Source organism: Capricornis sumatraensis, chromosome 10, assembly GCF_032405125.1.
Source record: "Capricornis sumatraensis isolate serow.1 chromosome 10, serow.2, whole genome shotgun sequence".
In the NCBI taxonomy this organism is placed as follows: domain Eukaryota; kingdom Metazoa; phylum Chordata; class Mammalia; order Artiodactyla; family Bovidae; genus Capricornis; species Capricornis sumatraensis.
This window is the reverse complement of record NC_091078.1, coordinates 4812259-4830273: the sequence shown is the minus strand read 5'-3', so window position 1 is coordinate 4830273 and position 18015 is coordinate 4812259. Positions and strand designations below refer to the sequence as shown.

The 18015-nt window shown below is 52.0% G+C and overlaps 1 protein-coding gene across 1 annotated transcript in view; it reads right to left on the bottom strand.

Moving 5' to 3' along the window:
• Nucleotides 1-18015, bottom strand: part of GRID1 (glutamate ionotropic receptor delta type subunit 1) — a 685207-nt gene that overhangs the window by 473165 nt on the left and 194027 nt on the right. The window contains exon 4 of the mRNA XM_068982608.1: nucleotides 257-462. Coding sequence (XP_068838709.1) covers nucleotides 257-462 — 206 coding nt within the window. The remainder of the gene's footprint in view (nucleotides 1-256; nucleotides 463-18015) is intronic.

The following is an 18015-nucleotide window of genomic DNA, read 5'->3' as shown; positions in this document are numbered from 1 at the left end:
ACTTATAAGCAGGCTTCCCACCAGCTGCCCCAATCCTCTCAGCATCTGGGCAGACATTGCATCACTTGTCAGGGACCAGTTGGGAGCCAAGTTGTGCTGTGGTCTCCACCTTTGTGGTCTGAGCTGTGGGCCCAGCATCCAGGGGTTCCAACATCCATTCCAGCCATGCCCGAGCAGACAGCACCTGCAGCCCACCTGAGTCACCCCGCAGGGAGCCCTGGGCAGAGCTCCTGGGGCCCCAGGCCCCATCACCTACCTCGTTGATGAAGGAGTGTGCCCCCTGCGGGCTCAGCAGCAGGATGGCACGGCGCAGCGTGTCTCGGTAGCGGTTCAGCTCCTCAGTCTTCATCGTGGTGAAGAGGCTGGTGAACACGTGGCTAATGTTCTTGTCCACCTTTTGTAAAGAGACGTCAAGGCCCAGCCTCGAGGCCTGGTCCAGAAAGCTTTGGAGCCCGCGGATATCTGAGCAGTGGAGAAGAGGAGGGGGAGAGAACCATCTTTAAGCAGGAAAGGACCTTGGATGGTGTCTATCACCAGCGCTACCCCCATATAAGCCTTGAACAAGGACTCAAGTCTGCCTCCGTGGACCAATGGACAAAGGAATGCAAGGCATCTATTTGATGCCAACATTCTATACCAGCATCCAGCCCTTGGGTAAGTGTCTCCCACCACAGGGAGCACTTCCTGCCACCAACAGGTTCTGGGGCCAAAAAGTGTCCTGAAGAATTTCCCTTTCTCTCCCTATTTTTTTTCATCCAATAGGAGTGAAAAGTTCTGGCAGTCCTGTCCTGGTGGTGGTCCGTAACCCATGACCCACAGTCCCTCCACCTGGCTCTGTTCCCCAGGGCTGTGACTCCTTGACCCTCAGTGATGAGCTAAGGCCACTGACTGACCTGGCCTTGCGTGGTTCCAATCTCGGTCCCTGCCCCAATCTTATAATTGAATACCCTGTACCCTCACACCCCAGCCCTGAGGTCTGGGGCACTGTCTTGTTCCAGGGACTTGATTTTCCTAGATGAACCTTCCTCATCCACTCTTTTCCCAGCTGAAATGACTGCCCCCCGAGTACAATGAGAACTGCACATCCTGACTGGATCGGGGGTGAGCAGGTGGTCCGGGATGGTCCTGGACCGGGCGCCGTCCTGGCATTTTGGTGAAGCATCTGGGAGACAGGGCTGCTCTTTCCCCTGCAGTCACCAAGAGGGCAGAATGAAAGCCCAGGGTGGGAGGCGAGCAGGAGGAGCTGGAATAAACCACCAGGGAGCAGGGGTCCAGAAGGAGCTTGGGGCCCAGCTATGTCACTCATTGGTGAAAACTTACTCTTGTGATGGCCAGCACTGCTGAACATTTTTTAATTAAGACCAAATCTCTCAGCAGCAGCCTTGCATGGGCTTCTGTCTTCTCCAAAAGGTGATCTGCCCAAAAATGGACCCAGCAACCAGGTCCGAGAGTAGGGTACAGTCCTACTGATGTCATTTAAGCCTCTGGATCCATCTGTGAAGCCAGCTTCTCCTGGACTGTTCAGTTTCATGAACCAAAAAACACCCTTTCCCACCTGAGCCAACTTGATCTGGATTTCTGTCACTTGCAGCCCAGAGTCTCAGTTCATAGGCCACTTTTTCAAGCCTGGGATGTTTCCTTCATCTGGTCCATATCTGTATCCCAGCTCCCAAAGGCAGGCCCTGCCCCTGAGCCACCTCCTCCAGAGGACACTCTGGGCCAACCTGAATCACACAAACTGTCCTCTTCCAGCACCTGGGCTGTCGACGGGCTTCCCTGGGCACACCTTGGCCCAGCCAGTCACCCAAACTCAAAGTGTACAGTGTTCATTCATCCCAATTGTTTTTCCAACCAATCTTGCTTTCACAAACTTTCACTTTGTGCCTATTCCACAAATTTTCTTGAACTCGACACGTGCCAGGCACCATGCAAGCAGTGGTCTCTTCACTGCCCATCTTGCCAAGAGGTCAGGCTCAACAGTAAGTCTAGTCCTAGCTGGATATGACAAGAATGGCCACGGTAAGCCAAGCACAGTGCCAGGCAGGAGGCCACAGAGTCGTGGAGTCATAACTGGGTTCCGGGGAGCAGGTGCACAGGGTCCCTATTTCCCATCATGAGGGGAAGCCCTGGAATAGGTCTGAGCACCTGCCGCAGGCTCAGATGCTTACAGTCTAGTATAGTTCCTTAACACCTGGGCAAACCATCCATCTACTTTGTGCCTCAGTGTTTTCATCTGTACACTGGGAATGAAAGTCCCTGAGTATCATTTTCAGAGGACTGTGAGGAACCACAGTTCATGAAGCTACCACCTGCTTCCATCTCAGGGGCCTGCATCTGGGAGGCACAGAGAGCTGACCTCCTCATGGTCCATCAGAGGACACGGCAGTCCCCAGATGAGAGCCCCAGAGATCGCAAACATCTGACATTCAAGCTCGTGTATTTTAGCCCAGCCATGACCTCAGCCAGCATTGTCCATCATCAGCCTGGGCCCCGGAGCACAAACATGCACCCAGAGAGGCCTGCCTGACAAAGCACGAGGGTCTCAGGGGTACCAAGCAGCAGGATGGGCCCTCTGCACCCAGCCCCCGAACTCCCCCAAAGGTGACCAATGGAGGACCACACAGTGGCTTACATCTCCCCCAGCATCAGGGGCTCCCAACACACAGGCTCCAGACTCTCAATAACCCTTGGGCCCCCCAGAGAGGGCTATGCAGTCCCCACCAACCTGCTGGGGACCCTAGAGATCATTATTTAGCCTTAAAAAGAAAAGTGTGAAGAGGTTCTTCAGAGTTTCTTCACCCATCAGAGGCAATGGCAGGACACGTGGGCAGAGATGGCTCAAAGAACAGAAATTCAACACCCCAACTTGAACAATTCAGGGCTGGTGTCAACCCCGGCCTCTCCCTCTCCTGAGCATACGGCACAATTCGCGCCTGCTAAGGGTAAGCTTGTGAATATCTCAGCACCCAGCAGACACCCTCGCTCAAATCAGCAGTGGCCTCCCGTGCCAGGCACACAACAGCTTGTGCCCAAATGAACCCTGATGCTCCCCCCTCAATCTGGGCTTGTTACTAGCCACCTGTAGCTATTTAAATTCAAACTTAATTTCATTAAAATTAAATAAAATCACACATTCAGTTCCTTGGTCACACTAGCCACATTTTAAATACTCAATGGCCACATCTGGATGGTGGTTACCATATTTACTAGCACAAATATAGACCATATGTGATGAGTCATCTCAGAAAGTTCCAGTGCAGCTCTGCCTGAGAAACTGTCTTTTAACCAATGCAGTGTAAACAATGGTCCAAACATAGATGAGCTGCACTCAGGCCTCCCTATTACCATGCTTCTTGCCCTGTCACTTTGAAGACCCTTCCAGCCCCTACCTTCAACCACATGACCTGCTTTGACTCATAAGACTGCTGTTATTTGGTACAAGCAGAGGTTAGAGTAAGTGGGTATTCCTGTTTCCACTCTCAGACTCTGCCACCACCAGAAGAGCCCTCCACTAGCCTCCAGAGGGATGCAGACACGTGTGGAGAAGAATCAGGTGGACCAGGTAACTACCCCGGGCTACCTGTCAGCTGAATTCAGATGCTCCAGTGAGACCAGAAGAGTCGGACACAACCGAGCGACTGAACTGAACTGAACTGAACTGAGTGAGACCACAGCAAAACTTCCTGGTTGACCTACAGACTCACACACACATACACACACACACACACACTCACAAATACACACAAATGACTATTTATAAACGACTTGTTCTAAGCCACTAATTCCGGGGATGGTCTGCTTCTCAGCAATAACTAGCATCGTATTAATACGCCTTATGAAAAGTTCACTGAAAGAGCAAGGCCAGTATCTTAAAAAGTCTCTCCAGCACACAGCTTCCCCACATGGGGGACTGAGGGTTAGCCAGTTCAGGGAGGACACTGGTAGCTTCTGAAGCCCTATCCCTTCACTGGACACTTACGGTCCTCACTGCCCCACGGCCTTGACTTTGACCCAGATCTGAGCATAGCTGATGGGCCTCGCATGAAGGCAGTACTCTGAGATCCACCATCTACCAGCTCCCACTCCACTTCCGGTGTCTTTCAAGGCAACTGCAAGTCTTAAAGTGGCAGACACTGGCCACGTCTGCAGAGCTATGCTTTACATGAGCACGTGTGCAATGAGGGGTCCACCACGGCTGTGTGTGTGCCCACAGGTCCATGAGTCTGGTAGGGGTCCAGGATTCTCATGCATCATGCCAGCATGACCAGTTCTCACAAGCTGGGGGAGAAGTCCCCTCCAGTCTCTTCCCTGAGGTCTCCCGCCAAAATCCATCTCAACTCACAAGACTGCTTCATTTCCTCAGGGAATAGGAGGTGCCATATGGGGTGGCAAGTGTCTTGGGACCCACAGGTACACACAGAGGCATGCACACACAGAGAACACAAGCCCACAGAGCTCCTGCACTGCAACCCCTGAGCTGCTGTGTTTCTGCCTTCTGTTTGGGCAGCCCCTGATGGAGCCGAGCCATCAGAGAGAGTTTAAGCTCCCTGTCAGCGGCTGGCTCTGCATACCTGGAATAAGTGATGCAGGTTGAAGGCAGTGCCCCCACGGGACCACAGCCCCTGGCTCCAGCTGCCTGCTCCCACTAGGTTGAAAAGGTCAGCTCGCAGCCTCTGAAGTTCTTATTCAGCTGCACTTGGGAGGGTGGCTAGGGGCAGAATGACAGTCAAGAGCCCAAGTAAACGTTGCCGCCTGCCTCCTGTTCCCCAGGAATGGGGCCAAGGAGGCCTGCTTCTCCAGCAAGTCCCTTCCTCCCTGTAAGACTGAGTTTGTGACGCCACCCTACCCCCATCCCCCAAGAACGTCAGCTGCCCACCGCTGCTCCCCGAAAAAGGGAGGCTTCCCCAAGAAGTTAGATAAGGAGGGTATGGGGCTGCTCCCAGGGTAGCAGAGTGACCATCCCAGGAGCCCCCTGGCCCCTACAGGGGTCTGGGCCTTGGCCCAGGCCCTTCCACTGGGACCTCTCTGTGCAGACTGGCCAGCCCAGTCCACCTTCACTGGCACAGCTCCAACCAGACCCATCTCCACTAGAGAGGGAGACGATGGGGCCAGAGGGGCCTCCCGTCAGCCCCAGAAAGGGCAGGAGGAGGCAGACGGCTAACAGCTCTCCAAGGTGGCTGTGCAGGGCAAGAACCAAGAACAAGGGCATTGTCCTCACCCACAGGGATGACAGAGAGAGGCTCCCAGGAGAGGCACCCTGCTCCCCAGAGAAAGGAAGCAGTTTAGGGACCTGGGGCAAGTGCATTCCTGGGAGGAATTCGATGTGAGCACCCCAGGATGGACCTCCGCTGCACTGGCCCACCCTCAAGGGACCTGGTCGCCAGAAGTCCATCCAATGCAAGGCATCCTGTTGACATTCATTCATCCCTTCTTCCCTCCAACATTCACAGAGAGCTTTCTCTGTGTTGATCCCTCTCCTTAGGGCTGGGGCACAAGAACGAATGAGCCCACGGTCGTCCTGCTGACACAGGACTTACACTTCAGGGTCTGGAGAACAGACTGGAAACAAACAACATGCCTAGTAGTTAATTTCCGACTGCGGTGAGAGTGCTGAAGAAAGTAGAGACTGGGCTTCAGGACACGGCTGGCAGAGTCAGGGTGGGAGCCAGCCCTGGAAACTGCCAGGGGAAGGGCACTCCTGACCGCAGAGACAGCACGCGGAAAGCTGCAGAATGAAGCCTGTGGGACCCGGAACAAAGAGGGACCTTGCTCGCCCCACGATGGGGATTGGGCAGAGGGAGGACTGGAAGTGTGGAGCCGCCAGGGAAGGAAGCTGGAGTCTCCGCCACCAGCAGGGGAGGAGGTGAACACAGTGCCCGAGCCCCAGCCCCCCGCCCCATCCCTCCTCCCCTCCATGGACCAGCTTCCGAATGCTGGGCCCAGGCAACCACTGGCGCATCCCAACACTCACTTCTCTGCCCACCACCACCCATTCCACAGTGCGCTAAAGCTCTTGCAAAAGCCATCAACCAGCAGCAGCCCTTCTCTCTCTCCATTTTCCATGGGTTCTCCAGAACACCCAGCCTGTGACCACCTGACCTTGAAGCCCTCTCTCTTCTCTCTGGGCCTCCAGACACCCTCGGGCTCCTTCCTCTTTCTCAGTCCCCTCCCCTCATGCACTCCTGCTCACACCCCCACATTCCTGAGCTTCCCTCTAGTATCACCCATCAGCCGGCTCAGGGAACATCAGTACCAGACACCCAGGCTGACTCCTCCGAAACATCCCACCACAAGCCCATCTCCATGACCCCTTCGCAGGTTCTGACACCATCATTTCTTCCCTAGGACTTCAGCCTCAGCCTCCTAGGAGGTCCCCCGACCCTGCGGTCCTCCCCAGCAGTGCCGTCCGCCAAGATGTTTGCAGAGTTCGTACCTGCTCATGATAAAGCTCTCCTCTAAAACTTTCCATGAATAATACATTTCTTTTAAATTTGCCCAGAAATTAATATTCTCAAAAGAAGCCATCAATCACAAACAAACAATAAACCTTCAAGAGACTTTATTATTGAACATAAATAAACTCCATACATCTTAGTCTGATACATATTAGACTCTCTGGTCTTAGCAACTTTTTTTAATTTTTACTTTTGTATCACCATCACCTGCTTCCACCAGCAGAAACCACACACCCAAACTCCAGAAAAAGAAGCTCTTTGCCCTTCCTTGGACACCCTCCACACACACATACACACCCAGTACACCACCACAACCATACACATATACATACCCCATATGTGCCCTTATACTCTCAGCTGAGACTCACCCAATTTGAAATTTACAGAGCCTTGCATTGGGCTTCCCTCGTGGCTCAGATGGTAAAGAATCTGCCTGCAAGGCAGGAGACCCAGGTTCAATCCCTGGCTTGGGAAGACTCCCTGGAGAAGGGAATGGCTACCCACTGCAGTATTTTGCCTGGAGAATTCCATGGACAGAGGAGCCTGGCAGGCTATACGGTCCATGGCGTCACAAAGGGTCGGACATGACTGAGCTGCTAACACTACTACTATCCTTCCATCAAGGCCCAATTGAAACCACACCTCCCTGCAGGCCATCTCAGATCCTCAATTTAGAATTCATGTGTCTCCCAAGTTTCAAAGCTCCAGGACCAGGGAAGCAAGAACTAGGTCTCTCTCATTTCTTTGTCCAAGCCCAAGGCTCCATGCCCAGCGCAGAGTCACGTTCAGTGGAACAAACTGAACTAAAGCAAGAACCAGGCTAAAACCCAGGGCAAATTCACCAACCATATAATTGTCCTGTATCTGATGGAGGCAAACAAGAAACTGAAGTTGGGCAAGCTTTTTTCCCCCCAGAATTTAAGATCATATCTCTACTATCTCACTACTCCTTCAGGGAAAAAAAAACATCATATAGTCATGGGTATTTTAAATACTTTCTGAAAAGTAATTGAAATGAAGGAACACATTTCAAATTGCTTCCCAGACCATTTTCAATTTCCAAGAAATGTCCAAGCACTGAGGGTACTTATAAAGAATATTTTACCATCTGTAATATACATATGTATGTATGAAGGCTTCCACCTCATACCCAGAAGTTCACAGTTAGAAGTGTCTGGGGATTTTTGGCAAATTTTCCAACGCTGAGACACAGTTTTCATTCTACTGACTTTTACTTTTTAATTTTTTTTTTATTTTTACTTTATTTTACTTTACAATACTGTGTTGGTTTTGCCATACATTGACATGAATCGGCCACGGATGTACATGAGTTCCCAATCCTGAACCCCTCTACCCCCCTCCCACACCATATCATCTCTCTGGATCATCCCTGTGCACCAGCCCCAAGCATCCTGTATCCTGTATCTAACATAGACTGGCGATTCGTTTCTTACATGATAGTATACATGTTTCAGTGCCATTCTCCCAAATCATCCCACCCTCTCCCTCTCCCTCAGAGTCCAAAAGTCTGTTCTATACAGTAATGATAACCACTGTACTGACTTAAAAAAAAAAAAAATTCCTTTTGTATCTGGCCTCCAAATACATGGTTCAAATAGTTTACCCAAATTCAAATTCATCTCCAAGACCTCTGCTCAGGCTCCTCTCTCCCTGTATTGCTTACTCCCCTCCCCAGCACCAACTCAAAACGCCACCATTCATGTCATTCATGGAATAGCTACAGAACCGGGGTGCGACGGAGGCTAGGTTTGCAGAGGAGGAAGCACCCACAATTTCCAGGGTAAGAGATCACAAAGACCCGCCTGCTGCGGCTTTGATCAGAAGCTGATACCCTTTCCCTCTTCTCAAAATCCATTTGGTGCCCCACCTCCCATAACTCAGCTGCCCAGCTGTGGGTTCCTCCCCTCCTTCTCCCCCTCTCCTTCCTTGGCTATTTCCTGACCACTGCTCTGGGAACAGCAGAATCTGGAAACTCGACAGCCCTGTCCCGACAGCCCTGTCCTCAAGGACTCAAGGAGCTGTGAGTCCTGCACATAAGACTGAGCCCTCAGCAGAGCGTGGCTCCGCCCCACCATTCACTGAGCGCCGCCCACATGCCAGAGTGTGTTTCGTTTGCAGACTGCATTTCATGGGTGCATTTTCAGTCCATGTGGGTGTGATAAAAGCCATCTCCAGGGAAGTCCAGTGATCACAAAGCAGGCCCATGGGAGTTCAGCAAGGAGAGGAGCAGAGACCCACAGCTGTGGTGCATCCAGCCGGCTCTCAGGAAAGGAGGATGCAGGCCTCTCCCTGTCATGAGGTGACAAGGTCACCCCAGAGCTAATGCCCCCAGAGCCCCGGCAGGGGCTGGCTATAGGTGAGCAGAAGGACCCTCAAGCGCTATCCCCCCTTTCGTGGTGGCACAGTACCACTGTTCTACGGCTTCTTGCTGAGGTTCTCATCTGGGAAGGAGGTCTCCCCTGTCCTGGTCACAATCTCAGCTGCTCAACTGGCCCAGAGAGTCATTCAGAGTGACTTTCCATCCCCAACTCCCCAAAACCCTGCCCTCTGTATTAACCACGTGTTTTATTTTTGGTATTCAGATGCTTTGACATGTGGCGCTTTGCTGACCCTGGAGAGCTGCCCCTCAGAGGGAAAATCAACTCTTAAAGATAGTAAACAACTTGCCCCAAAGCACCCCATTCATATGTAAACCAGCCACCCCAGAGCCCACACCCCGAACACCTCCTCCACGGGACTCCCACATTTTGAGCCACTATTCACCTGCTCCAATCATCCCAGGACCAGGGACTAGACAACTCAGGACACCCCATGCCCCCAGAGTCTGCCAAAATTATTCCAGTTTGCCAACTCTGAACCTGCCTAGCCCACCTCACCCATTCTTTACTGTGGAAATCACATAAAGGGCTCTTGCCCATAGTTTCCCTTCCCCAGCCTCCTGATCAACCCTGGTGCCTCCCCCAGTGGCCACCCAAGGCATGGTGTACCCCCTCCATCTGGGAATTATCACAAACTATCTTTCCAGCGGGAGTTGTCTCCTGATCTGCCAGCCTGGTCATACCTAGGTAATAACACAACACCCTCGGCACGGTGACCAGGGACAGAGCTGAGGGAGAGGCACACAGAAGTGGCCCCACTGGCCACACTCCGGGGGCTACAGAATAAGCACAAGCAAGCGTTCAGATCCCACCCTTCGCAAGCCCTGCAACCGTGGCAGCCACTTCTCGGAGCCCACCCCTCATCTGCAAACAGGGCTCACCCCACCTTCCTCCTGGGAGCACTGTGATCCTCCACCAAGGATCTACCAGGGCACACGGCAACAGAGGTGCTCAGTGGCTGTCAGCCCCCTCCCAACCTTATATCAGCACTGGGAACGCCCCCGAAAGGTTCCCAAATGAACAAATCATCTCTCTTGTTCTAGAGGCTCATCGAGCAGGGAGGTGCCGTCCTGACAATCGGATGATACAATAGAAGATGAAAAAGGTCAGCTCTCCCTTCTGTGATAATGGAAATTCCAAAGTTGTAAAGTGGCTGAAGGGGAAGGGCTGACATTGAAAACTCTCTGAGAGAGAGAGCAGATTTCTGCCCATAATAGGGGCCAATAATATCCAGGAGCTTTCTGTTCAAACAGGTCTCAGAACAAGCCATGAAACCATACGTGAGCAGATTCTGTAAAGAAGAAAGAGTCGTCTGGAAAATTCCTTGGGAGCACATTCACACAGCGTGTGCACACACGTGTCATTTCAGACATAGAGGTCCATGTGTGAGCCTTACTCACACCCACTGCCTGGAGCCTGGCAAAGGAGGACACCATGTGATCACAACATGCTCACTTCTCCCCAGACTCTATTCTTTTCCATTTAAAAAACAAACACAAGGGGGAAAACATTTTAAATAATCATGCTGGAAGGCCGAGATTAAAAACAATTTAAAATAAACGTCTACTCTGGCACTTTGGAAAAAAAACATACCACGCTGCATTAAGTGCTTTGAATTAAGTAAATTACACCAAGTAACTAATTTACATAATGATCAGAATTTGCATTTTACACATGTTATGATGAAAATAGGTTTATAAAATAATCCCTCACCAACTTCTGTTCCGAGTTGGGTCCCAGTATTTGGATAAAATTCTGCAGTGTTGATCTGCTACTGTCTTTCATGCTTCGAATCTCTGGCTCCGTCAGTAGTTTTTCTTAATCTGGCAGGTCCCTTATCCCCACTGCAATAAATAGTCCCTCTGATTTGCAATTCCTTTCCATCCATGGACTGAGATCATATTTCTAAAGAATCCATAATACACTAATGATTCTTAAAATTTTCACAAATAAAGTTTGATGTTCCTGTCACCTCTCACTTACGAGGTATTTGGTATTGATTTTCGCAATTCTTCCTCCAAGATAGGTAGGATTGGCTTAAAGTCCTTCAGCTTTGGTTGCCATCTTTTCAGGATAAGGCATCAGAATTGCATTTCTTAGCAAGCTTCATTCTTGCACCAACAGACCTTTCAGGAAGGAACCAAGACCCCACTGAAAATATGAGACATGCCCGGAGGAGACTGAGTACAAGGTCCCTAAGGAAACTGACCACCAGCCCCAAAAGGCCACCCCATGCCTTTAGGTCCCTAGAGCCCGGCAAGCAAGCCCAGAACCAAAACTCCCTCTCGTGTTGCTGTTGAATCCTTACATGTGTCTTTATGCTCTCCTTCCCCACAGTCTGTGAGGAAGTGACAACCATCCCATTTCACAGATGAGAAAACTGAAACCAGAGGAGTCCCTCCATCAACACCACACAGCCAGCAAGAGGAACAACCCGCATTCATGCTTTGAGACATTTCTGTTTTCTCCTGGACTCTTCTCAATTTAAGTAAGATCTGGAAGCAAATCTAGAAAAGTGATTTCCAGGCATTACGGATGTGAGAGTTGGACCATCAAGAAGGCTGAGCACCAAAGACGGATGTTTTTGAGCTATGGTGCTAAAGAATCTTGAGAGTCCCTTGGACAGCAAGATCAAATCAGTCAATCCTAAAGGAAATAAACCCTGATTATTCACTGGAAGGACTGATGCTGAAGCTGAAGCTCCAATACTTGGGAGCTTCCTGATGAGAAGAGCTGACTCATTGGAAAAGACCCTGAAACCGGGAAAGACTGAGGGCAAGAGGAGAAGGGAGCAACAGAGGATAAGATGGTTGGAAGGCATCACTGTCTCAACAGACAGGAGTTGGAGCACACTCCAGGAGATGGTGAAGGACAGGGAAGCCTGGCGTGCTGCAGTCCGTGGGATCCCAAAGACTTGGACACGACTGAGGGACTGAACTGCAACAACTGGAAGCAAGTCTAGAAAAGTGATTTCCAAGTGTTTAGCCAAAACAATCACATTTGAATTTCCAAGGGCCCCAAAGACAGTGACTTTGCTCCTTGATAACGCCACCAACAAACGACCTGCCTCGGAGGCATGGCAGGAATGAAGCCATGTGGTGAGGATGATGGAATAATCATCACAGTACTGGCTTATTAAGGCCTGATGTGCCAGCACGATGCTAAGCATTTGGCACATATCGTCTTATTTAATCCCCATGACACCCTACTGTCTGGCCCAAAGTCATCCAGCCCATTAGAGGCAGGATTGCGGATCAAACCTAGAACGCTGGAGTCAGAGCTCTTTACCCGCAGCTGCCAATTAGCCAACAGCTCCTGGGGAGGGACAGGAAGGAGGCAGATCAGAGCCCCCGACCATGTGCGCATGCAGAGGCAGGTGCCTGTCACACACACTTCACCTGAGCCTCACATACCCCTGGGGGCGTCGCCAGATTACACCCATTTCACAGATTAGCCACCAGCTCTGAACAGAGCTGGTTCAACCCCACAGCCACACACTGAGTCAAAGACTCTGCTCTGTGTCCCATCACGGTACAGGACTTGCTGGTGGTGGCCAGGGCAGCCCCCAGACCCCTACCCAGGCCTACAGAGTGGTCACCTTAGGTACCCAAAGCTCCAGAGAGGCTTCACAGCAAGCTGGTCAACTGCTAGAGTCTAGCTTTTAGAAATGGAAAGAAGATGGAAATGTGACGCATGCTATTACCAGCTGTTAATTTGCAATCAGTATTAATAACTGACATTACACAGTGAAATGCAGCATCTTCATTAATTTCGTAAATTATCACTGTGCGGAAAAGCCCACGCTCCTGGAAATGGCAGCTCGACTGGGTTGACTTGGAAACTACTCTGAGCTGGGTTCCACATCTTCAGATGTGCTCAGGACGGGGGAGGGGAGGAATGCCGAGGGACGCCATTGGCTGACCCAAATCCTCGCTGCCCCCACCATTCCTCACTGCCCTAGGACCAGCAGCAGCCTCCCACCTCCAGTGCCAAGGAGATGGGACTGGCTTCTGACTCAGGCTTTCTGCAAGCACGTGCCTGGTTGCCCACTGTGCCATAGCCACTGTGGAGGCTTGAGAGAGGGTCAGGCTCAATGGAAACAGACATGCAAGCAAGGCTTGAAGCTGCGTTAGGACCCATGAAAAATGCCCAAGAAGCAGTCTGTTTCCTGGGGCAGTGTTGTGGGAGGACGGGTCTCCAGGATACCTTCAGAGAGCTCAGCCCTGGAGCCTGTACACCTAGGTGGCCTTTCCCACAAGAGAGAGACGTGTACTCCAGGCCAAGAGAACAGCAGGACCAAGGAGCTCCTGGACCCGGAGCCTGCCCAGACCTGCTGATGGCTCTGTGTGGCCATGAGGGACACCGAGCCTGACACGCTCCTGAGGCGGAGAGCCACAGCGGCATTCCTGGGACTGGCCAGAAAGCAGCAGGACAGAGGAATGGCATCAGAGGGACCCTTGGGTCAGCTGAGACCAGGACTGTGGCCCCGGTCACACCATCCCCACCCTGTGGCTAACTCTAAGTCTCAAGCAGAGGCAGGACCGGGGGGCAGCAAAGTCAGTCACTCTGGAGGCAGCCCGGAGCCCCCGTGTGTGCCTGAGTATCCCCCACGACCACAGCCAGGCAGCCTGAGCAGCTGCGGCCGGACTCTTGCTGGGGCCTTTCCAAAGCAGGGCTCTGGCCCCAGGCAGGAGAGTCAGGATTTGGAGCCTGACACTGGGAGACGGGCTCATACATGTTGTCATCCATAGCCTGATCATGCCCCCTTAGCTCTCGGAGCCTCAGTTGCCACCTCTGTAAAATGGGCAGGGTGGGGCCTCCTCTGAGGACCACCATAGAGAGAGAGCAGAAGGATGGATACAAGCGCCTGGACTAAAGTCTGCATGTGGGGCAGGGCTCGGAACGATGGGCCTGTCTCACCAGTGACACTGCCCCCTCCATGCCACCTCCAGCACCACCCTGCCCCTCCTGCTCCTCCGCAGCCCGGGCTCAGGAAACCCCAGTCTTCACAGCTCTCTGCTGACCTCATGACAAATGTTCTTTTACTTTTGCATTTAATTTACATAATTACCCCCTGATATTTACTCAGATTTAATTTGTTTCCTCTGGAACTTGCCTTTGAAGAGGCAGTGCCAACCACAGCTAGGAGTGAAGCGCAGCACAGGGCTCATGGGTGCCCCTGCCTCTCTGGGGGCCTCCAAAGGCAGCTTCTGCAGCAGAACCAGTCTCTGCCCTCACACAGGCACCGTGCGTGGAGCCTCATACCTCCCGGTGCCAGACGGGGGCCAGGCTGGTGAGGATCGCTGTCCATGAAGACCTCACAGTGGAGAACGGCACATAAACACCGGTCCGGGGAAGGATTCTCTGTGCCAGCCCCAGAGGGAAGCGTGGGCAGTGCCAGGTGAGAGGAGGGCAGGAGTCCTCCACCCAGGAAGGGGTGAAGCGGGGTGTGAAACTGAGCCAGAGGCAGCAGGTGTGCTGACGGCATCACCAGAGCCTCCTTTGGTGCAGCAGAGTGGGGGTCCCAGGGCTGCCGTATAGATGAGGCTGAAGTCTAAGTCGTGGCAGACCACAGAGAGCAGTGTGGACATAGCATGGGGTGGGAGAAAGGGTTTGATTTTGAAAAATCCACTTGACAATTCTGCAAGACGGAGCATGACCTGGAGGGCAAAGGGCCATCGGTCATAAAAATTTCTAAACCACCGCCCAAGCATGACCCAATGGAGCCTGAACACAGGCTGGGGCGCTGGGGTGGAGAGGAGGGCCTTTGGCTGCAGGAAAGGAAGGCGAGAGAGGAATAAAGTATCAGGGACACCAGTTATACTTTCCAGGCTGGTGGACGGGGAACCAAAAGCAGAAATACAAGAGAGGGGCTCAGTTGCGGGAAGGCGGACACAGCCCCAGACCCACGCTAGGTGCACAGAAGCCCCTCCCCTCCTCCCTCTGCTCCGGAAGGTGGATGGGACTGGGCCCAGCCAGGCTCTGCTGTGCTGGGAGCCTCAGTCACCCTCGGATCTGAGCCTCTTCCCTCCGAGTTCTTGGGCTGGAGCCTGCCCCTGATTTTGTTCTTTAAAACTCATGTTTGTAAATAATTTTATTCTGTTCTTTATTGGCTGTGCTACACGGGCTCCTCATTGCGGTGGCTTCTCTTGTTTCAGAGCACAGGCTCTAGAGCGTGCAGGCTTCAGTAGTTGGGGCGCACGGGCTTAGCTGCCTCCTGGCATGTGGCCGCTTCCTGGGCCAGGCATGGAACTCCTGTCTCTTGCATTGACAGGCACACCCTTCACCACTGAGCCACCAAGGAAGCCCCAAAACCCATGGACTTTTGTGTCTGTACCCCCAATCATTCACGTGCACCTGCATGGGTGATTTTTGTGTATATACCCCACACTCTTTCACATGCACTCTCATGGGTGACTTTTGTGTATATACCCACACTCATTCACATGTACTCACATGGGTGACTTTTGTGCATATACCCCACACTCATTCACATCCACTCGCATGGGTGACTTTTGTGTGTGTACCCCCACTCATTCACATGCACACGCATGGGTGATTTTTGTGTATATACCCCACACTCATTCACATGCACTCGCATGGGTGACTTTTGTGTATATACCCACACTCATTCACATGTACTCGCATGGGTGACTTTTGTGTATGTACCCACACTCACTCAAACGCACTCGCATGGGTGACTTTTGTGTATGTACCCACACTCTTCCACATGCACTCGCATGGGTGACTTTTGTGTATATACCACACTCATTCACATGCACTTGCATGCCCACACTCAGAAATGGGCACACTTGTGCTCACAAACTCACACTCAGGTCCACATTCTCACGTTCATGTATTCACATTCACACCTTCACACACACTCAAATACACTCACCTATACCCGCATACTCACATTCGTACACACTCATTCACCCAGTGGTATGCTGAAACCAGCCTGAACCATCTCATGAGAGGCTACTGTTGAATTTTCGGGAATTTTGTGAGCCAGTTACCCAACGCAGTCACTATAAATCAAATAACAAACATATAATTAAGCAAATTACATTACAAATAAAATTGACAAATACACAAAACTCATCACTTCCTATTTATTTTGCTACATTTTACTATTATCTGTGTTCATGGAGCTACTAATGTCTGTTGTATCTGAAATACCATATAATGGTACATCATCCCTGGCGGCTCCTGGTAAAGAAAATGCCTAAAATGCAGGAGACCCAGGTTCAATCCCTGGGTTGGGAAGATCCCCTGGAGAAAAGAATGGTAACCCACTCCAGTATTCTTGCCTGGAAAATTCCATGGACAAAGGAGCCTGGCAAGCTACAGTCCATGAGGTCACAAAGAGTCAGACACAATTGAGCAATACACACACACACACACACACACATCCCTTCCCAACTACACGTTCAAGGACATCACAACACTCAAAATTAGCCACTGTGGGAGTATTTACATCCCAGGAACCAGCAAAACTATAAAGTTTTCTGTTTCGTTGGAGAGCCGTTGTTGAACACTCACCAGCACACCAGGGCTCACGACACTCATACACATTCACCACCCCACTCTCATGTATGCACGCCTGCACCCGTGACCCACTCACATGCACACTCACACTCACACAGTGCCGCCCAATTCATGCACACACACTCACACTGACACATGCAATGCCCTCCCACTCTCTTACACACATACCAGCAGTTCATCCCCCTAACACCACACAGATGGCCAGAAGCCACAGCCACGTCCAGGAAGAAGAGAGCTGTACCCTCCCCTCACCCTGGCCTCCCCCACCCTCCCCTGGGTCGGGGAGCTGACTCCAAAAGGTGCCTGTGCAGCAGCCTCCTCACACCACCTGAAGGGCACCTCCCTTGGTAATAAAAGCAAGAGGATGGCAGAGACCAGTCATAACAGAGCCAGTGGTCCACAGAGACCAGGAGCTCTGTGAGAATGGGTGAGATGGCTGGGCACCCTGGCCCAGGCAGCCAGGCCAGTCTGGGAGCAAACACAGGTGGCCAAGGGCTTCTGTGGCCCCAGGCAGCCCTGCTAACCCCCCAAATTAAACCCACATCTATATTAATTAAGAGTCAGGATCTGCAGGCTGAACAGAAGTGCCAGCCCATCCATCACAAGCTAGTTAACTCCCGCCAGAACTTCTTGGGCCAGATTACAAATGGGATTCAGGGTGGGGGCCAGGGGAGGCAGGGTATTATCCTGAAATATAATTTGAACTTTCCTTCCAAAATACCATCCTCGGGCTGATCCATCACATGCCCACGCCCGCCTGGGCCCATCACAAGCGAGGCCTGGACTGTGGCACCATCCATCACCAGGCTCTGGAAGGTCCTGGAAATGCCAGGGCTGCTGCAGGGCTCAGAGGAGGATGGGCACAACTGGGATAATAGTTTGATCAATGCCAGTGGGGCAGGCCACAGTGACAGAAATGTGGCCGCCAGAGCCAAGGTCAGCCCTGCTCCTCCTCGCAAGGGCAAACGTCCTCCCAGCCAGGAGCACTGAGTGGGGGAGGAGAGGTGCAAAGACCAGTCACAGAGCATCTCCGGTGTGCTAGCTCCGATTCACGCCCTCCTCACAGCATGCCTGTGAAGGCAGTGTTCCTATTCCTGGCTTACAGATGAGAAAACTGGAGTCCAGAGAGCTTCAGTCACTCAAGAAACAGAGCAGATCTGACTCCACCACACTCTGCCGCCTCCAGAGGAAAGAATATAATAGAACGCCAAGCCCCAAGGACCACAGCCCATGCCCTGGCCTCCAGGAAGCCCCCTGACTCCTGCGTGACTCTGGGCCAGCCACAGCATCCCGGGGGCCCAAGCCAAGCAGCAGCACCAGGCGTCTCTGGTCAGAGGCTGGGGATCCTGAGTATCTGATTCACACTGTGCATCCTGAGTTCCAGGCATGGAGCCTGGTGCCTAATATGAGCTCAACAAAGCATCGTGGGGAAAAAAAAATGTGCAAATTAATGAATTAAAGGCAATTCTCTGTCCAGAGAAGGAAGTTCATGTCCAAGAAGACACTCCTGGTTGAAGCAGAAGCCCACGCTGGAGCTGGGGTCTGCGTTTGGAGAGGAGCAGCTGGCAGGGCTGCCATTCACAGGCTGGCTTGGAGCACATGCCTCTGTCCAC